Source organism: Convolutriloba macropyga, chromosome 2, assembly GCF_964194025.1.
Source record: "Convolutriloba macropyga chromosome 2, txConMacr16.3, whole genome shotgun sequence".
Classification (NCBI taxonomy): Eukaryota; Metazoa; Xenacoelomorpha; order Acoela; family Convolutidae; genus Convolutriloba; species Convolutriloba macropyga.
This window is the reverse complement of record NC_134469.1, coordinates 59,282,920-59,309,346: the sequence shown is the minus strand read 5'-3', so window position 1 is coordinate 59,309,346 and position 26,427 is coordinate 59,282,920. Positions and strand designations below refer to the sequence as shown.

General features: G+C 38.7%; 2 protein-coding genes across 3 annotated transcripts; one reads left to right on the top strand and one right to left on the bottom strand.

Annotated features, from left to right (window-relative positions):
• Positions 1-1,564: 1,564 nt before the first annotated feature.
• On the bottom strand, positions 1,565-17,898 carry LOC142334558 (alpha-mannosidase 2-like). Of its 2 annotated transcripts, none has more exons than XM_075382681.1 (3): positions 16,635-17,898; positions 4,933-5,063; positions 1,565-4,771 (listed from the first exon to the last, which is right to left on the bottom strand). In XM_075382681.1, the coding sequence occupies exons 2-3, from the start codon at positions 5,010-5,012 to the stop codon at positions 1,747-1,749; spliced, it is 3,105 nt and encodes a 1,034-aa protein (XP_075238796.1). In that variant the 5' UTR covers positions 5,013-5,063; positions 16,635-17,898; the 3' UTR covers positions 1,565-1,746. The 2 variants fall into 2 exon arrangements, with proteins under 2 accessions (XP_075238796.1, XP_075238797.1); XM_075382682.1 differs by lacking the exon at positions 16,635-17,898 and adding an exon at positions 15,507-15,759.
• LOC142334948 (uncharacterized) lies at positions 9,612-15,505 on the top strand. The gene is made up of 2 exons (XM_075383277.1): positions 9,612-12,561; positions 14,541-15,505. Exons 1-2 carry the CDS (start codon positions 9,612-9,614, stop codon positions 15,503-15,505), a joined length of 3,915 nt encoding a protein of 1,304 aa, XP_075239392.1.
• Positions 17,899-26,427: the final 8,529 nt, after the last annotated feature.

Here is a 26,427-nt window from a genome sequence, read left to right as displayed (position 1 = left end):
TCTTTCAATTCTGATTGGTTGTCAACTTGAATAATAAATCAAGTACTCCGATTGGTCAATTTATTTTGGAAAGTTTTGTGACCCTGAACATGTTTGGGTATGATCCGATGACTCTCTACTCAATATATCATTAATGATTTTATACATCTACTAACAGGTTAGTTATTATTTTTTTTGTTTTTGTCCCATTTATGTGTACATTTATGGACATAAGTGATTGTACACATAATTACGTGAAAAATTATTTCCTTGTACAACTCTGGTTTTTTTATCAATGTGTATATTTATGTATGTATGTGTATGAATGTATGTATGTATTTATATATGTATGCGTGTATGTATGTACGTATATATGTATGTATGAATGTATGTATGTATGTATGTATGTATGTATGTATATATGTATGTAAGTATGCATGCATTGTGTGTATGTTTGTGGTAATTGTAATTGGCTAGCGGAGTGTTTGGGGTGTGGTGGTAAGATGAATGTTGGTGTTTATCACACCAAACGTGTTTCACAACTTCTCATATTGATTAAAAGTGAAATAGCGCTGAAAAGTTTTGGACCCCATTTTCATAACATTTGACATTGATTAAAGCCAAAAAATTGACAAAAATTTTTAGACCCCTATTTGCAAAAATTTTTACAAGTTATTTTCCCCCTATGGGACCAAAATTTCGATTTTCGAAAAAAAGTGTTTCAGACAACTTTTTTCACTCACAAAACATGTTTCACAACATTTCAGATTGATTAAAGCCAAAAAATCAAGGAAAATTTTTTAGGCCCCATTTTGCAAAATTTTTTACAAGTTATTGTCCCCCTATGGGACCAAAATTTCATTTTTCGAAAAAAGTGTTTCCGACAACTTTTTTCACTCACAAAACATGTTTCACAATATTCCACATTGATTAAAGCCAAAAAATTGACAAAAATTTTTTAGACCCCATTTTTCAAAAAAAATAACAAGTTATTGTCCACCTATGGAACAAAAATTTCATTTTTCGAAAAAAGTGTTTCCGACATTTTTTTTCACTAACAAAACATGTTTGACAACATTTCACATTGATTAAAGCCAAAAAATCAAGGAAAATTTTTTAGGCCCCATTTTTCAAAAGATTTTATAAGTTATTGTCCCCGATGGGACAAAAAATTCAATTTTCGAAAAAGGTGTTTCCGACTACTTTTTTTTACTCACAGAACATGTTTCAAACTAGTTCACATCTTTTAGAGACAAAAACAACAAATTTTTGTGAAATACAATTTTTTTTCAGAAAAAAAAATAGGAGCTGATCAGAACCACAACCGGGGGGGGGGGACATTATGTATTAAGATAGGGAATGCAGAAATTGTCCCCTAGGGGGGCACTTAGGGGGACATTTACTGCGAATTTGCGTTAAATGTCCCCCTAAGTGTCCCCCCTAGGGGGACAATTTCTGCATTCCCTATCTTAATACATAATGTCCCCCCCCCCCCCCCCGGTGTGGTTCTAGTCAGCTTTTTATACTACTCTTCTCTGTTACTCATAAATGGCATGTTTGATGGAAGCTTCAAAAATAATTAAAACTTGCAAATGAAAGTTAAATTCAGAGCAGTACCCCAATACGGCTGAAAAACTGTTTTAAACAAGTTGGATTTTTTTGCATTGATTTATTGCTATTTTAGCAGATCATTGCTATTTTAATTATCAAAATTATTTTTTGGGGGAAAACTAATTGATCAAAGAAAAATAGAAATCTTATCTTCAGTCATGATTTCACTTTAAGAATTTGTAGTTCATAATCTAATAAGCTTGTTAAATTTACGCCCTCTGTGATGTCAATTGACAGCTCCTGATTAGTAATTGCATTTTCTTTTATCATTAACATGCAAGAATGAGTATCGATAGGGTTTCGCCACTCCGGGCGCTTTTGAAGCACCAGATATGATGACATATTTTGCAAATCAGTCCACGGCTGAATCAACGCATACTTGCACCCACGTGCTTGCACTTCGCTCGGAGTTCCCGCATCAAAAATCTTACTTCCCTCAGCAAAACTTACAGATTGTTTGTTAAACTTGGTCGAAAATTCTGCAAATTTGTTGTCCAGAAAGCTTGATAAAACTACAGGACGACGTCGCAAATAGTGTGCCAGCCAAGAACCATCAGCTTGATTGTCAGATATTGAAATCCAAATCTTCGACTGCACATTAACATTATCCGTGATTCCTTCACTCAAACCACGCCAATCATCATGATAATGTATTCTATCCAGAAACAGAACTATTTCCCCCCTTTTTGTGGAAGTTACTCCATGAGCATAATCTGTTACTATTGTCAGCCATGTACTGCCGTCTGTAATTTGAACATACTGCGATATTGGGTACACATTTCCTGGTAAGCTAAGTTTTTTTCGATACTTTCTTTTCACCGGAAACATTCCATTCGAATCAGTGTAGAACTCAAAATCTGTTTTTAAATTACTTTCGAAAACGATCGCAAACTCAACATCGGAGAAAAAAGGTTTTATGTTACTGTGAATGATCAACTCCGCAGCACGGCCTGACAAAGCTGATTCTGAATGATACAAATTGGCAGACCAAGAAACAAAATCGCACTTTACATCAAACGAATCCAGCAAAGAGCTTTGAAGATGCACTTCATCGTGACATTTCGGTTCGACTTTGCTACGCGATCCATCATATGTGAAAGTATAAGCACCACTAGGATTTGAAATGTAATATATTGGCTTGGTTGTATAAGTTCCAAAAGTTTCGAACTTAAAATTTAACCACACATCGCTATGAGCAAACCGCAGCTTATTAGATTCTTTCGTTAAAGACCAGACAAAGCGCTCACTCGATAATGTAACCAATTTTTGAGCTCTATGAAATAATTTTAAACAAGGTTCCAAAACTTCGTAATATCTAACAAAGACAACAGAAAACGCCTGAATGTCAATAAAAATAACCAAACTTTCTGCAAGTTGTACAAACTCCATATCTGTCCATTGGTTCCCAGAGAATGTCTTGAGCTTGTAACATCTTCCTGGTAACATTGGGATCGGTAATTGAACATATCCCGAGAAGCGCGCATTGTTGTCATTGATCAAAACGAAAACAGGAATGTAATACGAATCCAAGTTTTTCTGGATGTTTAGGTTTATTTTGAGGTGATCGTGAAGTAAAGCTGCGATGAGGATTTTCTCCAGGTCATACTTGACTGTCCTCAGTTTTTGATTGAAATTTTCGGTTACATACTCTCGCGATGTTCCCGTTATTATATCGTGATGAAGAAAATTTAAGATAATATCTCTGTCGTACTCTATTTTCACTAAGTTCTGCTTTACAGATGGGCAGTTAACAAAAACATCTGGTTGGCAGAAAAGTATCAATGCTTCCAAAACTCTGTTTAGCCTACTGACTTCATTGCCCAATTCTTTTAAGAATGGTCGAGTAGTGTAGTAACCACTCCAAAACTCACTCCATCGATCCGTGTAAGGTACAAAATCCCCTCGAAACGTCATTAGCTTGGTAGAATCGATTTCTTTTTGGACTTCGCTGAAGTACTCGGAGAGCGTAGAAAATCGGGCGCTTATTTTGAACTCTGATCGTTTTCGAAATAACTCAATGATTGACCTGTACGCATCTATCTGTTGAGACCAGACAAATGGATCGTAGTATCTAAAGTCGTCACCAAGTAAAACTAAAACATGTGTTGTCCTGAATAGGCTGTTTTTAAGTCGGTATTGCTCTGCTAGAATGTGAATATACGCTTCCAGTGATTTGAGCACATCGGTGGGATTTAAGCGCTTCTCCCAAGGATAATTGAACTCGCAGTCCCCTTTAGTTTCTCTCCAGAAATCAAATGCGCAGCATTTGCGAGGCTCTGGTCCACAAGAATATGGCATAGAATATAATTTAAAGGGACTGATAGATGTCATTATTTCATGATTTGATCTATGACTAGTTTGCCAGTGAAATTCCAATTGCCTATTCTCAGAAAGTAGCTCTTTAACCCTATAATTAACACGCTGAATCAAAATATTGGACACATTAAATAGCGATTGCATGTAAGCACAGCTGCTAGTAGCTCCAAAAGCATCAGCCACGAATGAACTCGTAACTGAATAGTTGAAATTATTCTTGAGCCAAACTGCTCCAGTTAGAAAATTAGTCACCGTCTGTTCCAAACTAGGCAGTGATTCATCTTGCATGACATAACCAGGATAAGTAATTTCAAACCTGCCTTCATTTATTAGATTGAGTAAAAGCGTTCGCCGCGAATTTTTGATATTGCTATACCACCGTTTCAGGAAAATTAACTCTGTCCAAATAAATTTAACATCGCTTGACTTTGATAGCTCATCAACAACAGTATCAAGTATTTTCTTCACATAACCATTGAAGTACGTATCCGTTGATCTCAACCAACCAGGGTCTGTATGTGAAAAAGGCACTAGGTGCACTGTGATTGGTTTTTCAGTTTTCTCCACTTTCGATATTGCAGCAGGAAAATTGTCGATATACAATGTGTACAACGGATGTAAAAAGGGCGGCAGTAAATCATTTATTAATTCAGATGTCACCACATGTTGGATATTAAGAGCTACTGTTCCTTTTGTCCAATAGTTATAAAAGTACGCATTAAGAGCCAGCCCAATAGAAACTAATAGAGAAGTGACCCCTATCCAGTATATACTTCGTTTGCAGGCAGAAAGCACTTGTCGAACTTTTTTCCATTTTCGCAATAATCTCATAACAAACGCTTCATTTCTGTCAATAAACAACACCCTGAAAAAGTATAAAAACATAGGTATCTTCAGTTTCCAACTCAATCGACTAAAAAAGGGGGCATGATCCACCCAACGGACGGAACAGTAAGCCCCCAATATGAAACATTACAGCAGCGTATTTAAATTTATGGCAAGAACACATTCTATTTTGAAACTTACATCAATATGCTAGGGATAGTATCATAGGTGGAATGAGCCTCCCACAAGTCTGTTCGTGGGACAGAGAGGCAACATAACATTCGCGTTTGGTGGACATGGGTCGAATGAATGAACTGAGACACGTTTCAAGGCTAAAAACACACTTAAGCCTTGACTACAAAAACTCAGTCGTAAAAGGCGGGTGTGGCATAAAACTCAGTCATTAAAGGCATTCCACCCAATTGACGGAACAGCGCCCCCCCACTATGATACATCACATCAGTGTATACAAATTTACAGCAAAAACGCCACTTACTTTAAAAGTACAGCAAGATGCTAGGCTCTAGCACTAGCCTCAAAGCGTTGAATTAATACTAAACTAATTGTGTCAAGTCATTCCTCCCGCCCGCAACACAGTACAGGTATTATCACACACGTTGAGAGCCAAGGCTCTAAGACTTATAATTGCTCTGCGTAGGTATTTCCTGCGAATGCATTATTGCGTCTTTACTTTGAGATTTTAGTTATGTCTTTTCTTTCTGAGATTTTAGTTATGTCTTTTCTATGAGAGATTTTAATTGTTAGGTGCCTCATAGTGCGCTTTGCAGACGTCTGTGCGCTCCTATGCAGGAAAGTATGATCGGAAAAATATTTTCTTTTTCCAATTTCTTTGTCGATATTCTTGTTCCGACCCCTCTTGAGGGGGGAGGAACTATGAACTCAAATGGGTTTTTTTTGTTCAGTCAAATTTGACCGATCGATAAATTAATCGAAGAGAGTTGTGAGTGCTATCATAAAAAAAAGCCCCCCAACCAGTGTAAAATATGGAATAAAAAAGATTTTTTCAATTTTCACTTTTTATAGGCAGTTATCGAGATGTAAAGTTTTGTGAATATTAGACGTATTTTATCCGTTTTTATTCACTTTTTCGGTATTTTTGACCTAATTTTCGTCAATTTTGCTAAAATTTGTTCAAATTGTTAACTGTAGTGTTATTAATTTTATCTCTAAAGATAGAGGAGGATTGCTGAATTGTTCGGTCCGAGTTTGTTGGCTAGAATTTATGCTAAATTTTTCAAAATTTTACTTTTTTGGGACCAAAATTGGTTTTCAAGCTGACTTGCTTTAAATTTGCTGGAAGTAAATACCCTAAAACAGCGTCCATATTCTTTTTAAGCTGACAATTGAGCTAGTTGTACACCCACTAGCTTGGAGAGTCTTCTGGATTTATAATTTTGACAGTTTTTTTGCGAATTTAAACTCAATAAATATACAAAATGCATTTTTATTTTTGACAAAATGAAAGATTTTGTAAAAGCTGAAATACACACCCAAAAATCACTAACACAATCTTTGCAAACTCAAAAGGGGGCTACTCTTACTTCCACTTCCATTGAGAGTGCTCTGTAATTAAAATTTTGTCATTTTTTGCTAACTTTACTCGAGGATTATCAAAAACAATTATTTTTTGATTTTTTAACCAACAAACTATCTATAACATTCAAAAATATTGGACTGTTACAATCCAAACAAAAATTCGGATTGTAATCAGTCGGTCTTTTTTTTTAAAAAAAAACGATGTTTTATATTAATCAAAGAACACGACACTTCAAATCAAAGCTCAGTGGTGATAGGTCCATATGGTTTTCTAAGCAGCTCCAAAATAATGTATTTAGTTTTCCTCAATAGAGCTCTTATGGTCGTTTTGACTTCTAAAAACATTAGACGGAAAATGAAATCGTGTTCGTTGCACTTATAATTGCACTTTTACAAACTGCCCGCAAATACGCTAGCGGCTAAAAGCTAATGAAGGTATTTGCATTACGTTTCAATCAAAAAGTTAAGCGTGAGAATGTCATTCCAAAAGACATCACCTGCGGGCATCAAAGTTAGATGCCCCATGAGCTGGTGTTCCCAAACAGAAGAGATCTGGCTAGGCTGATGAGATTCCCTTAGCCCAATTTGTTTTAAAATAATATCAACATAATTCGCAATATTGGCAATCATTGAATAATTGCCAGGTGCATAGGTTTCTTTGGAAAACTTTTATATAAAACTCCATTTAAGATAAATAATTCCCTTTTTCAGTCCAACCTCTCTGAAGTTGATAAGTTATTCTAGGCCATCAGTGATTCGAAAATTATGTTAATCGTAATCTCCATTCTCGCTTTTTCCGCTCGAGTTCTCAGCAATTTAAAGATTTTAATCATTATATATTCTTATTGTAGGCTAAGCAACTGCATACAACTATAAGTTTCATTGATGTTTTCGCGCTCGCCAGCACAACAATGGGGTGCATAAATATTGGCAGGTCAAAATGTTCAGAAGTTAAATTTGGCGGCCATATTAAGGAGAACCATTTCTTGTCATCCGTTTGAAAACTCTCCTCTGCAATTTTTCTAGCAATTGCATCTCTGCGGTATTGCTGTTTAGACCGTACAAAAGCACAAGAAGCATCAATTACTTGTACAGTGTCAAATCGATCAGTTTTCAATATGAGCAAAACCCTTTATCGCTGATTCAATCTTTCCTTAATCTGAGAAATTGATGACAAATCATTCGCATGAAATATCCCCGATACATGACGCCCTTTTTATGTCCTAGATACTGCCCTATTAGTTTCACATTGAGATTTTTCACATAAAATCCCTCACACTAGGGATATCCAATTATCTGCTGCCGACTCTGTTTAGTTCACAGCAACTGAATTTTCAAGTGCAAAAAGAACGTCTTGGACTTTTTAAAAAAAAAGCTTTTTCCTACAGTTGAAATTGTGAGATCAATCACAAAGACGAATGGCTTGGAGCACATCAGATATTTAGGCAAGTTAATTAAGAATATGCAAAACAAACTCCCTATAAAGAACCCTTGTGGAACACCTGGTGTGATTTCTAGCTGCCGATAACAAAGGCTTCCCAATATAGTCAAGTTCTCAAAATAGTTTACTAGTACCTCTAGAAAACAGCTAACCACTCTTATGTTCACAAAAATTCCGATATTCAAGAATTCTGGTATGGGGAACTTCATGGACTGCTCTGTTCTTCGAAAAGTGCGTGTAAAAGCAATGGTATTTCTGAGTGCGGAGCGTTATTAGAAGCTTTGTGTAAGTAACTTTACAAGAAACAGTATAGTTGGTTTAGCGCGATATTAAGCGCATTCAAATAAACTAAAAGCTTTGAGACTAAAATACTAGATCTATGCAAGGGTTATCAATTTAGGTAGAAAAAAAACGATATCGATAGATAGATACACCTAAGATTGAATTTCATCACGTTAGAAAGCCAATCAACTTTCTTCCACTGCTTTTCTAACAATCAATCTACTTTTTCTTCAAACAATCCAAGTAACTTTGACTCAGTAAAATCTGCTCGTTGATTTGTTCCAGCTGGCTTGACTAGTTTTTAAACGATTAAAAGGGCAGCTTCCTAGTTGTTGTAGATTTTCAGCTGGCTGAGAGGAGTTATTTCCCAGACAAATTTGTCTTACAATCTGTTCCAGGTAATTCTGCACATGTTACAAACTCAGGCGTATTGCCTCGTGCAGACGTTCTGAATCGAGAAGCTTTTCAGAAATTTCCACCTTGCTTCTAAGATTCTGCCTTTCAGTCCAGCACCATTCAGGAAGTCGATTTCGGAATTGATTCTGTTTGCAACTTTCACTGTTCGTAGGATGAACTCATTTCTCGCTTTCTCAGATCGTTATTTCTTCAAACACATCTTGCCTTCTTCCTCGGTTTTCAATGAGAGCAGGTATTTCTATGAGTTCTCTATCTTCATGGATTATTAGCTTTGACAGGATCAGTAGGTCAAACGTCTGAATGTTCATAGTTAGATGCAGTATATTCAGAAATTTTAAGCCATTTCGTCACTGGTTTTCATATTGTTCCCTTATCCCTTTGACTGCTCTTTTTTGAAGCTTTAGTAGCAGAGAAGAAATTTCAATAAAAAAATTATTTGAATGAAAAAAAAACGAACGTTCTCGAACATTGCGTTCATCGTTGGGTTTAAAGATCAAATAAAATCAACTAAACAAAGTGTATAAACTTGTCTTAGACTATTGATTTCTAAGAATTGAGCTAAAATCATATTTACAACATTTTTTTTACATTTATCACAGCAAAACTAATTCTATCTTTACTCCGGAGTTTTTGAAAATCCCGTGTATTGCTTCCTTTTCCTGAAAAGGCTTTTTTACTTTCATTTTTATCTGTTGTTATCCTGTGCATGTTCGGGTTGACAAAATTTCGAATTAACGCGTACCAGAACAATTTTTGAAATTCAAAAGTCAAATTTTGTAATTGAACTAATACTTCATTGTCGGTTCCCGCACCCGGTACTCGTCGCGCGTATTTAGTTGCGATTTCAATTTTTTTGATGTAGATCGCTTATATCGTCATTAGTTTTTCAACCCCTCCGAATTGCATCTAGGCTCTCCCATTCAAAATTATGCGCTGTACCAAAACATTCTGTATAAACATATAAATTACTCAACGCATGTAATGACTTTTGATGTTACTCGCTAAGGCTGATTTTGTTCAATTGTGTAAACACACGCAAATTTTCCCGCTTAAAATTCACTCGCTTTGTTTAGCTACTAATTTCTCTTGATTCAAAAGACATTCAATTCAATATTTAATTCAATCCTTTATTTACATAGTAAACAGCTATCGCGAACGTACATTATTCTGGTCCGCCGACAAAATGAGCCAAGCAGCGTCTACAGAGACAAGTTCCAGAAGGAGGCGTGCCAATTCACGACAGCTCAACAAGATCTTTGATGAATGGGATAGACTTAGCCAGCCATTTAACGAAGACGAGCTCAGATTGGCCCTCTCCGAAGCTACTGAATGCTTCAAAATTCAACAGCAACTAGACGAATCCTATTTGGAAACAGTGCAGGACGATCAGTACGATACAGAATTCGATCTGGTTCAAGACAAGCACACAGTAGTCCGCAAGAAACTATTTCAAATGGGAAAAGCCATAGACAAATTTGAGCTGGAAAAGGTGGACGAAAACGTGACTATGAATACGTCTTTCGGAGATGCAACACAGCACCAGCCGCATGTTGCAAAGCTACCACAGATACAGCTACCCAAATTCGATGGCAAATTCACTGACTGGATAGCCTTTATCGATCAATTCGATACAGCCGTGCACCTCAACACGAAATTGTCAAACAGCCAGCGACTTGTTTATCTGAAAAGTTGCTTATCAGGTCCCCCTGAAAAACTAATAAAAAGCCTATCATCAACTGACAGTAACTACGAGACTGCAAGAAATCTACTCGAGCAGCGATACAAAAACGATCGCATAATTCTACGCACATTGCAAGCTAGGGCTGTTGATTTCAAGCCTGTGAGAGGAGAAAGCAAGTACCAACTCCGTCTGCTACACAGTACTTTCAATGAAGTAACTCAGTCGATTCACTCACTTGGCCGACAAGTTGATAACGACATGTGGCACTATCTTCTTTTCACAAAATTGGATATCGACTCTCAGAAAGCATGGGAACTCAAAAATGAAGGCACTGAATGTCCCAAATTTGACGAACTGATGACCTTTCTTGACAACAGGGTAAGATCGATGGAAATGCTAAACGATCCCATTCCCCCCAAACAACTGCACGTCACTGGACGGGATGAGCGATCGAAGCAAGGCTTCAAACATCCGTGTGTCGTGACTCAATGCAAGGAATGCCATGCGCCGTGGGCTTGCTCAAAATTCAAGGGCCTTTCAGCAAAAGATAAGCAGTCTGCCATAGCCGCCAGTAAGTCCTGTCAAAATTGCTTGAGATTCAATCACGAAAGTGACCAATGTTCGTCACAGTCTAGATGCAAAACATGCCAGGGTAAGCATCATACATTTTTACATGAGGCTTTCAATGCTACACCAGGCACACATGCTTGTAATTTGACTCAAAAATCTTCCCAAATGACTATTTTACCAACTGCTCGTGTTCAAGTAATTGGTAGAAACAAACAAGTACACAATCTAAGAGCATTGTTAGACACAGGAGCTCATATCAATGCAGTTACAGTAAAAGCCTGCAAGACACTGGGATTAGAACCAAAACCTTCCAATGAAAGAATCATAGGGGTCAATCAGAAAGACTCAATGTCAGTTGACGGTTCTCTCAAACTTGAAATTATTCCCAAAACAGGGGAAAATATTACTCTCAACTGCGTAGTGCTGAAGACAATTACAGCCAGTGAAAATCCTAATCAGCCCCTTTCAGAGACTGACTACGCAGACTTGGTCAATTATAATTTGGCTGATGATCAATTTTGGCAACCAGGCGAAATAGACATACTACTCGGTATTTCTGCATACACACAGATAAAAAAAGGACGAATACTGAAACAAGGTTCCTTATGCCTCACAGAAACTACGCTAGGCTGGACAGTTTCAGGATTAGCTAACCTAGAATCAGCAAACAAACCTGATGTAAAGTCGAATGCAATATGCCTCCTTGACAACGAAATCAAGTCCTTTGCCAAATTTTGGGAAATCGAAGATGTTCCAGCACTTCCTCCAGCCATGTTCACTCCCAAAGAATTGGTTTGCATTAATCACTATGACACGACAACAACATATGGCCAAAATGGAAGGCCTCAAATTCGACTACCAATTGACCAACATGAAGCCATTTTTGATCCAGACAGTCAGGAATGGTTGCCCGACATTGGAGAATCATCTCGAAAAGCGCTCAGACAATTTTTGGTTAACGAAAACAAGCTTTCACGAAACGCAGATGCCCAAACTCAATACACAGAATTCTTTCAAGAGATGATTGAGACAGGACATTTAGAACCAGTGCCTGAAAGCGACCATAATCTGCCACCCGAGAAACACTTTGTGATGCCACATCACGCAGTATGGAAATCAAGCTCTACGACTACAAAATGCAGAGCAGTTTTCAACGCATCAGCAAAAACAACGAACGGAAGAAGTCTCAACGATTGTCTCCTGGTTGGTCCAAAACAGCAGCCCGACCTTTTTGAGATACTGATTCAATTTCGTCTCCATCGCATTGCTTTATCAGGTGATATCACAAAAATGTACCGCCAAATCGAACTAAACGAAAAGGACCGTAACTTTCATCAGATGTATTGGCGAAGTAGTCAAAAGCAACCAATGAAGAAGTACCGTATGACACGAGTCATATACGGCGTTTCTTCTAGTTCATACCACGCTATCAGGGCACTACGTGATACAGCAAAAGATGCTCCATCAATTCATTGCAAAAATTCATTACTCAACTCATTTTATGTTGATGACCTTCTTGGTGGCGGTGACACAAAAGAGCAAGTCATTGGCCTGTTCAAGGACATTACAACTACTCTAGAACTCATTGGGATGTCTATTCGCAAGTGGGCAAGCAACTCACATGAAGTTATGGAAGCCATTTCCCCGGATCTACAAGAAAATAAAGATCTTTTCATCGGTGAACATGACCACACCATCAAAACTCTCGGTCTCAACTGGCAGCCCAAAACCGACACTTTCTATTTCAATAGACCCAAAATTCAGTGCAGCGTTGTTACAATGAATCTGCCCGAACACGAAGAAACAGTTATTGAGTGTCCATCAGTCGAACTTGACGAGTTTCAAAAATCGGATTTTCCACAATTAGTGGTCAACCTTGACTGTAAAAAACTAAAGGAAATCCATTTATTGGACTCCCACGCTTCTAATCATGCAACTCCCCATGTTTGCCCGATTAATTCAATGCAATTTTTAACAGGGTTTAATCAAGAAAAAACATCAAAAATCCCACAAAAAGGCGAAAAAACGGTCAAAACTGGTGTCGACAAAAATCTGCAAAAAACGCCCATTGGCGATATCCGAGATGTTGCCTCAGATACTGATAGCTGCCCGAAGTCATCCGAACTTTCAGAACCTGAAAATAACTACTCAAACACAGAAAACCAAAAAACCGAAAAACAAAAATTAGTGGTCACGTTTGGGGACAAAATTTTCGCAAAAAATGAAAAATTTGGTAGTGAAAAACAACACCATTCGAAAACTAAACCATGCCCGAAACTTTTCGATCAAAAAGATTCCAGGTCCAACAAACCTATGTTCGACAAAAGAACGCCAAAGCCGCAGCCGAATAAAAAAACTGGTCAAAATAAAGAAGGTAAAAAATCAACTTTTACTTCATCTAACAACAGAATGTTGATAGATTCAGTTAACAGCAACTTGCCCTATCCTGAAAATGTACATATAACCACCAGAAGAGCAATATCTAGCAATATGGGTAAAATATTTGACCCTATCGGTCTCCTAACACCAGTAACGCTTCAATGCAAAATTCTTTTCCAAATGACTTGGGAACATGAAATTGGATGGGATGATGATGTTGGGCCACCATAACTGACCAATTTAAAGCTTGGATGATTGGATTACATCATCTATCTGAGCTACGTATACCACGCTTTGTGGCCAACTTCGCTATTGAAAAAATGCAACTTCACTTATTTTGCGATGCTTCTGAGAAAGCGTGCGGAGCCGCTATATATGCCCGATCACTGGGAGCATCTCAGACCAAGTCTACCTTGCTATGTTCCAAGTCCAGATTAGCGCCCAGAAAAACACTCAGCATACCGAGACTTGAACTGTGCTCAATGGTTCTAGGAGCGCAGATGATACAAACAGTTCAGACAACGGTAAACCAAAATGGATTTACAACTGAAATATATGCTTGGAGTGATTCAACAGTTGCCTTAGCTTGGATTAATTCTACCCCTAGCAGATTCTCAACATTCATAGCAAACCGTGTGGCCAAAGTCCAACAAATAATTCAACCAGAAAAATGGCGATACGTGCCGACAGAAGAAAATCCGGCCGATCATACTACGCGCCCGGGGCCAGCAAAACAGCTTTCATCCCTTAGAATGTGGTGGGAAGGCCCACAATGGCTCTCTGATAGAAAGCTGACTATCCCAAAACAACCAGAAATTCTTCAATCAACAGAAGTAAAGAAGGAAGTAGTGCGGAGCCAAATATTAACAATAGATTCGGGCACTATTCCCGAACCTGTGGGGGAGGAAAACGACCCGCTCAATGATCAAAACATAGAGCAGTCGAATCACCATATCGACCAATTATTCCCTATTGAACGTTACGGAAGTCTCGACAAAGCAATAAGAGTAGCAAAGCAAGTTCTAAAGTTTGCTTATATTTTGCTTAAAAAGCCAATCGAGAGAAAAGAATTCAAGCGACAAGCATTAAATATGCTTGTTAGAGATGTGCAGAAGCAAAACTATATTGATGAAATAGACAAATTGCAGAAAAGCCAAAGCATAAGCCGAAAATCGAGAATCCTTCAACTTTATCCCTTCATAGATGAGGAAAGAGTTTTAAAGGTTGGTGGACGTCTAGTAGCAGCAGATTGCTTGAATGAATCTGCCAAATTTCAATCAATTTTGCCTTACAAAAATCATCTTTCGAGGTTAATCGTACTTGACAGTCATCAGCGAGTGTTACATTCAGGCGTAAACGCAACAGTTGTTCATACGCGTCAGAAGTTCTGGATAATTCGAGTGAAAACGCTGACAAGGTCTATAGTTGGAAACTGCATCACATGTTTTCGGTTTAATGGCCGTAACCTCTCTCAACTCTTAGGCGACCTACCACAAGAACGAGTCAACCCAGCTCCACCATTCAGTAACGTGGGCATAGACTTCGCCGGTCCAATGCCTTACAGATGTGACAAGACTGAAGCCAAATGTTATTTGGTAGTCTTCGTATGCTTCGTTACAAAAGCCATTCATTTGGATGTCACTAAGGCACTGAATACACAGGAATGCATGAAAGCTATCAGACGGTTCATTTCTCGACGAGGATGCCCAGCACGCATATTTTCAGACAATGGTACAAACTTTATAGGATCATTGAATGATCTCATAAAACTCAAAAAGATACTGAGAGAGAAATACGGAACTGATTGTTTACCTCAAGCTGTTTTAGATTTAGGCATCAACTGGTCAACAATTCCAGCCAAAGCTTCACATTTTGGTGGACTATGGGAAGCAGGAGTCAAATCGATGAAGCTTCTGCTGTTCAAAACAATCGGAACAACAGCTAACCTCTATTTGGATGAAGTGTATACAATGCTATGCCAAGTCGAAGCTGTACTTAACTCGAGACCACTCACAGTTGTCTCAGATGATGCAAAAGACAGTTATCCCTTAAACCCTGCTATGCTATTAACCGGCTTTCATAATCATCAATTGCCTTTGGTTGTTTCCCCAATCCCAAAAACAAAAGATGAGGAAGATCCAAATAAGCGCTTTCAATACTTGCAGAAACTCATAGCAGAATTTTGGAAGAAATGGACAACTGAATATTTATCCCAGTTGCAGACCAGGTCAAAAAACATGGCCGAAAAGCAAAACCTGACAAAAGGAGATTTAGTGTACATCACAGATGACAACAGTCCTCCCTTATCATGGCGTCTGGGAATTGTGCATGAAACATATACAGGAAATGACAATTTGGTCAGAGTAGCCAAAATAAAAACAGGAAATGGCAAATTCTCAAACAGACCCATAGTAAAACTCAGAAAGATACCAATCAACACAAGCTAACCTCAATCCAGAAGCTCTGGAAAATGGTCCTGCAGAAAGGAGCCAACTCGATCCCGCCTGCCGTCCTTCCCACGAGCACACTTTCGGTACCTGTGCACCCGGACACGGGAAGACTTTACAACTGGAAGTTGGATTCTTACAAGCCTCACTTCGCAAGGACTAAACTTGGTCCAAATATGATTCTTTTTGTGATACAAGATTGAATAGCGGTTGATGCTATCAAAAACTGACATATGATCTGAAGTAATATTTCATTTATATTATTTTTGATGCCAGACATCAACGGGGGCGGCAATGTATAAACATATAAATTACTCAACGCATGTAATGACTTTTGATGTTACTCGCTAAGGCTGATTTTGTTCAATTGTGTAAACACACGCAAATTTTCCCGCTTAAAATTCACTCGCTTTGTTTAGCTACTAATTTCTCTTGATTCAAAAGACATTCAATTCAATATTTAATTCAATCCTTTATTTACATAGTAAACAGCTATCGCGAACGTACACATTCAATAGGGTGATGTCCCACATGGAAACCTTTTTTTTTGATGCTCCGAAACTCTGTGGTCTAGTTTGGCCAAAATAGATGGAACTGCATCCATTACAAGTAGTTGCTCTAATGAATCTATGAAGCAGGACAGGCAAAATAAGCAATCTATTTTTTAAGCTTGATAGCTTGATCTGCATGTTTACTGTGTAAACAACATTTCGCTTTATAGAGTACATGATCTTGTTGGCTTTCTTGAGACTCAAGGTTATGTGCGCTGACCGGTTCAGATTCTTGATTATGATGATTCTCAAGTCCTTTATTTTTTTGGGTCTGAATAGGATCTCCGTGGAAATAACAGTAATTTTTTTCTCTGAATATAAGTTTAGCACAATTGTTAACAGCCAATTACATTTTGTTTTGCGAGACTCATTAAACTGTCGCAGTTATGTCATTATGTACTTCAATATCTGATCTGCAAATTGCTAAGTTCTTGAGGTAAATTTGAGAACGTCTGGTTGATTTATAATGACGATGAATAATAGCAGTGGATCGAGGAGGGGTCCTTGTGGTACCCCACTAGTTGCATCCAGATTTATAGAACTATTAACATCAAACATCAGATGTCACATACAGCTACCTGTTCTTTGGGTTGTCAACCAGGACACCCAAGAAGCATCCTTCGACTCCATAGCAGCAATTCTGTGAAACCAAATACTGATATGAATTTTGTTGAAGGTTTTGCTGAAATATATGTAGAAGGCTAACACTTCATCAGTGGAGTTCCTATCTACAGCTTCATAGATCCTCTGGAGAATTCATAACATGTTTGTTATGACTGACCTTCGCCGGACAAAATTATGTTGATGCCTCGTGAAGTACTTGTTAAAGCGATTGTAGAGTGCTCGATACAAGCATTTCTCAAATACATTGCTGATTAAATTCAGAAGAAAAATTGGTCGGTAAATTTCAACCAGCCGTTTGTCTCCATTTTTGTGTAACGGAGATAATAACGCTATCTTAAAAAGCTTAGAAATTTTTTGGTGCTCTTTGAGGTTCTTAATTAATTTTTGCGAGTATTTGCTCAAATGTAAAGCGATTTTTCGAAAGAAAATAGGTGAATAGCCATTTGGGCCTTTTGACATTGATGCTTGAGGCAAAGCAGAAGTTCTGATTTCTGGTTTCTGAAAACGTCAAAACTCGCGAGTGTTGTCTCGAATTCTCACTTTTCAGATCTGGTACATCGAAAGATTTTCTTGGTTGAGTACATAGAGTGAAAAACTCGTTTTGTAAGTCAACTTTTTCTTGACGGGTTTAGATTGAGTACCCCTTTTTAATCATAACCGCGGACGGGTTAGGCAAATTCTTCAAGCTTTTAACTTAGAAACTTTACGTGGAGTAATTTTTATCGGTAGTCAATTTTTTAATATCAGCATTTGCCTACTGAAGGCGGGCTGTCAAAGAAAAAGTGCTAATTTGTGTTTTTGCTTAAAATGAAATTTTTATGTTGACTAAATATGTTTTTGCAATTTGCAAGACATTTTGGTATCTTAGATAAGTTGATTCAGTTTTCTTCCAGTCTACTTCAACTTTCAGGCGCTCATTTTAAAGATGCAATATTCAGAGTTTAGCATTTTCTGTGTCATGTTTTAGTAACCAAATCACGTCATTTCTATAGAATTTTATTTTCCTTGATAACGTCCTCATTACTATGATTGGCAGAATGTAACTTCAATGGCGTTCACTTCCCGCGTCAAGGCGTCACCGCTAACAATCGCTAAAAATGTAAGATTTGTAATGAATTTGAATAAAATTTGCGGTCAATGCAATGAATGCGGTGAAAAAAAGCGGTGAAAAATTTTTATTCGCCGCTTATGCGGTGAAAAATAATCCAGGATGCGGCAAAATAAAAATTTACCACTAAATTTTTAAATCTTACAAATATTCACTGCTAAATTCGACGCTTATCTTATATTCACATGAAATATCATTGACGTAAGTCTCAGATAGCCAAGTGGAATGAAATATTGTTGCCATGTAGGAGATCAGAGGTTTGAACTCGTGTAAGGCATTTTCTTTTTCGTTAAAAAATCCGGTGAATGCGTTGAAAAGATATTTTTCAGCGTTAAAAACTACAAAAATTTAACGCATTCATTGCTAATAGAAGTTTCAAACGCTATTCACCGCTAATCTTACATTTTTTTCATCAAAACCTCGAACCGAGAGCGAGAGGAGAGGAGAGGAGAGGAGAGAGCGAGAGGAGAGGAGAGAGCGAGAGGAGAGGAGAGGAGAGAGCGAGAGGAGAGGAGAGAGCGAGAGGAGAGAGCGAGAGGAGAGGAGAGAGCGAGAGGAGAGAGCGAGAGGAGAGGAGAGGAGAGAGCGAGAGGAGAGGAGAGGAGAGAGCGAGAGGGGAGAGCGAGAGGAGAGGAGAGAGCGAGAGGGGAGAGCGAGAGGAGAGGAGAGGAGAGAGCGAGAGGAGAGAGCGAGAGGAGAGGAGAGGAGAGAGCGAGAGGAGAGAGCGAGAGGAGAGAGCGAGAGCGAGAGGAGAGGAGAGAGCGAGAGGAGAGAGCGAGAGGAGAGGAGAGGAGAGAGCGAGAGGAGAGAGCGAGAGGAGAGGAGAGGAGAGAGCGAGAGGAGAGAGCGAGAGGAGAGGAGAGGAGAGAGCGAGAGGAGAGAGCGAGAGGAGAGGAGAGGAGAGAGCGAGAGGAGAGGAGAGGAGAGGAGAGGAGAGAGCGAGAGGAGAGGAGAGGAGAGGAGAGGAGAGAGCGAGAGGAGAGGAGAGAGCGAGAGGAGAGGAGAGGAGAGGAGAGAGCGAGAGGAGAGGAGAGAGCGAGAGGAGAGAGCGAGAGGAGAGGAGAGGAGAGAGCGAGAGGAGAGAGCGAGAGGAGAGGAGAGGAGAGAGCGAGAGGAGAGGAGAGGAGAGAGCGAGAGGGGAGAGCGAGAGGAGAGGAGAGGAGAGAGCGAGAGGGGAGAGCGAGAGGAGAGGAGAGGAGAGAGCGAGAGGAGAGAGCGAGAGGAGAGGAGAGGAGAGAGCGAGAGGAGAGAGCGAGAGGAGAGAGCGAGAGCGAGAGGAGAGGAGAGAGCGAGAGGAGAGAGCGAGAGGAGAGGAGAGGAGAGAGCGAGAGGAGAGAGCGAGAGGAGAGGAGAGGAGAGAGCGAGAGGGGAGAGCGAGAGGAGAGGAGAGGAGAGAGCGAGAGGAGAGAGCGAGAGGAGAGGAGAGGAGAGAGCGAGAGGAGAGGAGAGGAGAGGAGAGGAGAGAGCGAGAGGAGAGGAGAGGAGAGGAGAGGAGAGAGCGAGAGGAGAGGAGAGGAGAGAGCGAGAGGGGAGAGCGAGAGGAGAGGAGAGGAGAGAGCGAGAGGAGAGAGCGAGAGGAGAGGAGAGGAGAGAGCGAGAGGAGAGAGCGAGAGGAGAGAGCGAGAGCGAGAGGAGAGGAGAGAGCGAGAGGAGAGAGCGAGAGGAGAGGAGAGGAGAGAGCGAGAGGAGAGAGCGAGAGGAGAGGAGAGGAGAGAGCGAGAGGAGAGGAGAGGAGAGGAGAGGAGAGAGCGAGAGGAGAGGAGAGGAGAGGAGAGGAGAGAGCGAGAGGGGAGAGCGAGAGGAGAGGAGAGGAGAGAGCGAGAGGGGAGAGCGAGAGGAGAGGAGAGGAGAGAGCGAGAGGAGAGAGCGAGAGGAGAGGAGAGGAGAGAGCGAGAGGAGAGAGCGAGAGGAGAGAGCGAGAGCGAGAGGAGAGGAGAGAGCGAGAGGAGAGAGCGAGAGGAGAGGAGAGGAGAGAGCGAGAGGAGAGAGCGAGAGGAGAGGAGAGGAGAGAGCGAGAGGAGAGAGCGAGAGGAGAGGAGAGGAGAGAGCGAGAGGAGAGAGCGAGAGGAGAGGAGAGGAGAGAGCGAGAGGAGAGGAGAGGAGAGGAGAGGAGAGAGCGAGAGGAGAGGAGAGGAGAGGAGAGGAGAGAGCGAGAGGAGAGGAGAGGAGAGGAGAGGAGAGAGCGAGAGGAGAGGAGAGGAGAGGAGAGAGCGAGAGGAGAGGAGAGGAGAGGAGAGGAGAGGAGAGGAGAGGAGAGGAGAGGAGAGGAGAGAGAGAGAGAGAGAGAGAGAGAGAGAGAGAGAGAGAGAGAGAGAGAGAGAGAGAGAGAGAGAGAGAGAGAGAGGTATCTCTTACCAACTCACAGACAGAGGCATCTCTTTTTGGTTTCTCTGTTTGTTTGGGGGTCCCCTGTACCAGTTTTTTTCACCATGTTCATGACCTTTATTTTAACTTTTTTGTTAAAGCAGCGTATATTTTTTTGTGTTGTTCTACGTATGCTTCATATCTTCCAGGAGCTTTTCATCTACTAGATCAGAGATTTTTTCATGTTCTTTGGTTTTTCATCATCTAGTTTGACCAAGTTTTCAGCAATAATTGTCATGGTTAGATGGTAAATAATTTTGTTCCTTTTGTATAAATTTTGTTCCTTTTGTATAAATGGGCGGTATCTCTCCACTTGACAGATGCATAGTGCATCTGCAAAATCTTCAATTGCAATTAAAGAAGAAAAAAATGAAAAACTCATTATAATATGAATAGACATTCAAATTTTATAGCATATTAATTGATCAATTATGTTTTTTGAGCAAACTGTTTGGAAAAATTGAAAGTTCCAATTCCGTCCTTGCCTTTGTTACCGAGGGAGTTTCTGTTCGCCGTTTACAAGCAAAAACAATTTGTTTTTGAAGAACATTTGTAGTGGATGGGTTGTTCCAAGGTTCATCATTTCGTCAAAAATGCGTTGATCACTGTCTTTGATAGGTTGCTAGATACGATTGAGATCTCCAATCATGCCGACTCTAACTGCCCTTTTCTGACAATCATCAAGTTCTTCGTGGAAATAAAAGGCCACACCACCCCAAACACTACAACAAAAAGTCTGTTCACTTGTAATTAGACTTTGATACAAATACGAATGTTCAATTTTGGAATATCACAGTCTCTTTAGGCGTAAAACAGATAAATACAACTCGTTGTTCGGTGCTTCACCGATTTTCAATAACATCAAAGTTAATTTCTCATCGAATATAACATCAAGAATTTTGACTGCTGTAGTTTCTTTGATTTATGCTCTTCTTAAATTCACATGAAATATCATTGACGTAAGTGACAGATGGCGCAGTGGAATAAAAAGTTGTTGCCATGTAGAGATCAGAGGTTTGAACCCGTGTAAGGCGGTTTCTTTTTGGTTAAAAAATCAGGTGAATGAACTGAAAAAAAAATTTTTTTCACCGTTAAAAACTACAAAAATTAAACTCATTCAACGCTAAAAGATGCAGCCGCTTTGCAGTGAAAGAAGATTTCAAGGCTATTCACCGCTAATTTTTCTTTATTTTCATCCAAACCTCGACCCGGGTTCACAGAATCAGAGAGAGAGAGAGAGAGAGAGAGAGAAAGGTATCTCTTACCGACTCACAGACAGAGGCATCTCTTTTTGGTTTCTCTGGTTGTTTGGGTGTCCCCTATTTCAGGTTTTTTTCATCAAGTGTATGAGCTTTATTTCGATTTTTTTTATAAAGAAGCGTTTTTTTTATGTTGTTCTACATATGCTTCATATCTTCCAGGAGCCTTTAATCTACTAGATCAGAGATTTTTTCATGCTCTTCGGTTTTTCATCATCCAGCTTGCCCAATTTTTAAGCAATAATTCGCATGGTTAGAGGGCAAATAAAGTAGAAAACTTTGTTCCTTTTGTATAAATGGGCGGTATCTTCACTTGACAGATGCATAGTGCATCTGCAAAATCTTCAATTGCAATTAGAGAAGAAGAAAAAAATCCTTATAAAACGAATAGACATTCGTATTTTATAGCATAATAATAGACAAAATACGTTTTTTGAGGAAGCTGTTTGGAAAAATTAAAAGTTTCAATTCCGTCTTTGCCTTTGTTACCGACGGAGTTTTTGGTCGCCATTAACAAGCAAATACAATTTTTTTTGGTAGAAACATTTGTAGTTGATGGGCTGTTCCAATGTTTATAAATTCGTCAAAAATGCGTTGATCACTGTCCTTTATAAGTTGCCCGATACGTTTGAAATCTCCAATAATGCCAACTCTAACTGCCTTTTTCTGACAATCATCCAATTCGTCGTGGAAAAAATTGGCCGCACCGCCCTAAACAATACAACAAAAAATCTTTTCACTAGTAATTAGACTTTGATACAAATACGAATGTTCAATTTTGGAAAATCACACTCTCTTTAGGCGTACTAAAAGATAATTATAACTCGGAGTTCGTTGCTTCACCGATTTTTAATAACCTCAAAGATAATTTCTCATCGAATATAACATCAAGATTTTTGACTGCTGTAGTTCTTCTGATTTATGCTAATCTTAAATTCACATGAAATATCATTGACGTAAGTGACAGATGGCGCAGTGGAATAAAAAGTTGTTGCCATGTAGAGATCAGAGGTTTGAACCCGTGTAAGGCGGTTTCTTTTTGGTTAAAAAATCAGGTGAATGAACTGAAAAAAAAAAATTTTTCACCGCTAAAAACTACAAAAATTAAACTCATTCAACGCTAAAAGATGCAGCCGCTTTGCAGTGAAAGAAGATTTCAAGGCTATTCACCTCTAATTTTTCTTTATTTTCATCCAAACCTCGACCCGGGTTCACAGAATCACAGAGAGAGAGAGAGAAAGGTATCTCTTACCGACTCACAGACAGAGGCATCTCTTTTTGGTTTCTCTGGTTGTTTGGGTGTCCCCGCGTCCCCTGCATCAGGTTTTTTTCATCAAGTGTATGAGCTTTATTTCGATTTTTTTTATAAAGAAGCGTTTTTTTATGTTGTTCTACATATGCTTCATATCTTCCAGGAGCCTTTAATCTACTAGATCAGAGATTTTTTCATGCTCTTCGGTTTTTCATCATCCAGCTTGCCCAATTTTTAAGCAATAATTCGCATGGTTAGAGGGCAAATAAAGTAGAAAACTTTGTTCCTTTTGTATAAATGGGCGGTATCTTCACTTGACAGATGCATAGTGCATCTGCAAAATCTTCAATTGCAATTAGAGAAGAAGAAAAAAATCCTTATAAAACGAATAGACATTCATATTTTATAGCATAAGAATAGACAAATTACGTTTTTTGAGGAGGCTGTTTAAAAAATTAAAAGTTTCAATTCCGTCTTTGCCTTTGTTACCGACGGAGTTTTTGGTCGCCATTCACAAGCAAATACAATTTTTTCGGTAGAAACATTTGTGGTGGATGGGTTGTTCCAATGTTTATAAATTCGTCAAACATGCGTTGATCACTGTCCTTTATAAGTTGCCCGATACGTTTGAAATCTCCAATAATGCCAAATCTAACTGCCTTTTTCTGACAATCATCCAATTCGTCGTGGAAACAATCGGCCGCACCGCCCTCAACAATACAACAAAAAATCTTTTCACTAGTAATTAGTCTTTGATACAAATACGAATGTTCAATTTTGGAATATCACACTCTCTTTAGGCGTACTAAAAGATAAATATAACTCAGAGTTCGTTGCTTCACCGATTTTTAATAACCTCAAAGTTAATTTCTCATCGAATATAACATCAGAAATTTTGACTGCTGTAGTTTCTTTGATTTATGCTCTTCTTAAATTCACCTGAAATATCATTGACGTAAGTGACAGATGGCGCAGTGGAATAAAAAGTTGTTGCCATGTAGAGATCAGAGGTTTGAACCCGTGTAAGGCGGTTTCTTTTTGGTTAAAAAATCAGGTGAATGAACTGAAAAAAAAATTTTCACCGCTAAAAACTACAAAAATTAAACTCATTCAACGCTAAAAGATGCAGCCGCTTTGCAGTGAAAGAAGATTTCAAGGCTATTCACCGCTAATTTTTCTTTATTTTCATCCAAACCTCGACCCGGGTTCACAGAATCACAGAGAGAGAGAGAAAGGTATCTCTTACCGACTCACAGACAGAGGCATCTCTTTTTGGTTTCTCTGGTTGTTTGGGTGTCCCCTGTACCAGGTTTTTTTCATCAAGTGTATGAGCTTTATTTCGATTTTTTTTATAAAGAAGCGTTTTTTTATGTTGTTCTACATATGCTTCATATCTTCCAGGAGCCTTTAATCTACTAGATCAGAGATTTTTTCATGCTCTTCGGTTTTTCATCATCCAGCTTGCCCAGTTTTTAAGCAATAATTCGCATGGTTAGAGGGCAAAAAAAGTAGAAAACTTTGTTCCTTTTGTATAAATGGGCGGTATCTTCACTTGACAGATGCATAGTGCATCTGCAAAAACTTCAATTGCAATTAGAGAAGAAGAAAAAAATCCTTATAAAACGAATAGACATTCATATTTTATAGCATAATAATAGACAAATTACGTTTTTTGAGGAAGCTGTTTGGAAAAATTAAAAGTTTCAATTCCGTCTTTGCCTTTGTTACCGACGGAGTTTTTGATCACCATTTACAAGCAAATACAATTTTTTTTGGTAGAAACATTTGTAGTGGATGGGCTGTTCCAATGTTTATAAATTCGTCAAAAATGCGTTGATCGCTGTCCTTTATAAGTTGCCCGATACGTTTGAAATCTCCAATAATGCCAACTCTAACTGCCTTTTTCTGACAATCATCCAATTCGTCGTGGAAAAAATTGGCCGCACCGCCCTAAACAATACAACAAAAAATCTTTTCACTAGTAATTAGACTTTGATACAAATACGAATGTTCAATTTTGGAATATCACACTCTCTTTAGGCGTACTAAAAGATAATTATAACTCGGAGTTCGTTGCTTCACCGATTTTTAATAACCTCAAAGTTAATTTCTCATCGAATATAACATCAAGAATTTTGACTGCTGTAGTTTCTTTGATTTATGCTCTTCTTAAATTCACATGAAATATCATTGACGTAAGTGACAGATGGCGCAGTGGAATAAAAAGTTGTTGCCATGTAGAGATCAGAGGTTTGAACCCGTGTAAGAGGGTTTCTTTTTGGATAAAAAATCAGGTGAATGAACTGAAAAAAAATTTTTTCACCGCTAAATCTACAAAAATTAAACTCATTCAACGCTAAAAGATGCAGCCGCTTTGCAGTGAAAGAAGATTTCAAGGCTATTCACCGCTAATTTTTCTTTATTTTCATCCAAACCTCGACCCGGGTTCACAGAATCACAGAGAGAGAGAGAGAGAAAGGTATCTCTTACCGACTCACAGACAGAGGCATCTCTTTTTGGTTTCTCTGGTTGTTTGGGTGTCCCCTGTATCAGGTTTTTTTCATCAAGTGTATGAGCTTTATTTCGATTTTTTTAAATAAAGAAGCGTTTTTTTTATGTTGTTCTACATATGCTTCATATCTTCCAGGAGCCTTTAATCTACTAGATCAGAGATTTTTTCATGTTCTTCGGTTTTTCATCATCTAGCTTGCCCAATTTTTAAGCAATAATTCGCATGGTTAGAGGGCAAATAAAGTAGAAAACTTTGTTCCTTTTTGTATAAATGGGCGGTATCTTCACTTGACAGATGCATAGTGCATCTGCAAAATCTTCAATTGCAATTAGAGAAGAAGAAAAAAATCCTTATAAAACGAATAGACATTCATATTTTATAGCATAATAATAGACAAATTACGTTTTTTGAGGAAGCTGTTTGGAAAAATTAAAAGTTTCAATTCCGTCTTTGCCTTTGTTACCGACGGAGTTTTTGATCACCATTTACAAGCAAATACAATTTTTTTTGGTAGAAACATTTGTAGTGGATGGGCTGTTCCAATGTTTATAAATTCGTCAAAAATGCGTTGATCACTGTCCTTTATAAGTTGCCCGATACGTTTGAAATCTCCAATAATGCCAACTCTAATTGCCTTTTTCTGACAATCATCCAATTCGTCGTGGAAAAAATTGGCCGCACAGCCCTAAACAATACAACAAAAAATCTTTTCACTAGTAATTAGACTTTGATACAAATACGAATGTTCAATTTTGGAATATCACACTCTCTTTAGGCGTACTAAAAGATAAATATAACTCGGAGTTCGTTGCTTCACCGATTTTAAAAAACCTCAAAGATAATTTCTCATCGAATATAACATCAAGATTTTTGACTGCTGTAGTTCCTCTGATTTATGCTAATCTTAAATTCTCATGAAATATCATTGACGTAAGTGACAGATGGCGCAGTGGAATATAAAGTTGTTGTCATGTAGAGATCAGAGGTTTGAACCCGTGTAAGGCGGTTTCTTTTTGTTAAAAAATCAGGTGAATGATTTGAAAAAAAAACTATGTTTAACCGCTAAAAACTACAAAAACTTAACGCATTCAACGCTAAAAAATGCAGCCGCAATGTGGTGAAAGAAATTTTCAACGCTATTCACCGCTAATCTTACGTGTTGTTCATCCAAACCTCGACCCGGGTTCACAGAATCACACACACAGAGAGTGAGAGAGAGAGAAAGAGGGAGAGGTATCTCTTACCAACTCAC

Coding starts and splice junctions, on each gene's coding strand:
- LOC142334948 (XM_075383277.1), top strand. CDS start 9,612: ATGAGCCAAGCAGCGTCTACAGAGACAAGTTCCAGAAGGAGGCGTGCC. Junction 12,562..14,540: donor ATTAGTGGTCAACCTTGACT/GTAAAAAACTAA, acceptor CTCAACTCTTAG/GCGACCTACCACAAGAACGA.
- LOC142334558 (XM_075382681.1), bottom strand. CDS start 5,012: ATGTTATGTTGCCTCTCTGTCCCACGAACAGACTTGTGGGAGGCTCAT. Junction 4,772..4,932: donor ACTATCCCTAGCATATTGAT/GTAAGTTTCAAA, acceptor ATACTTTTTCAG/GGTGTTGTTTATTGACAGAA.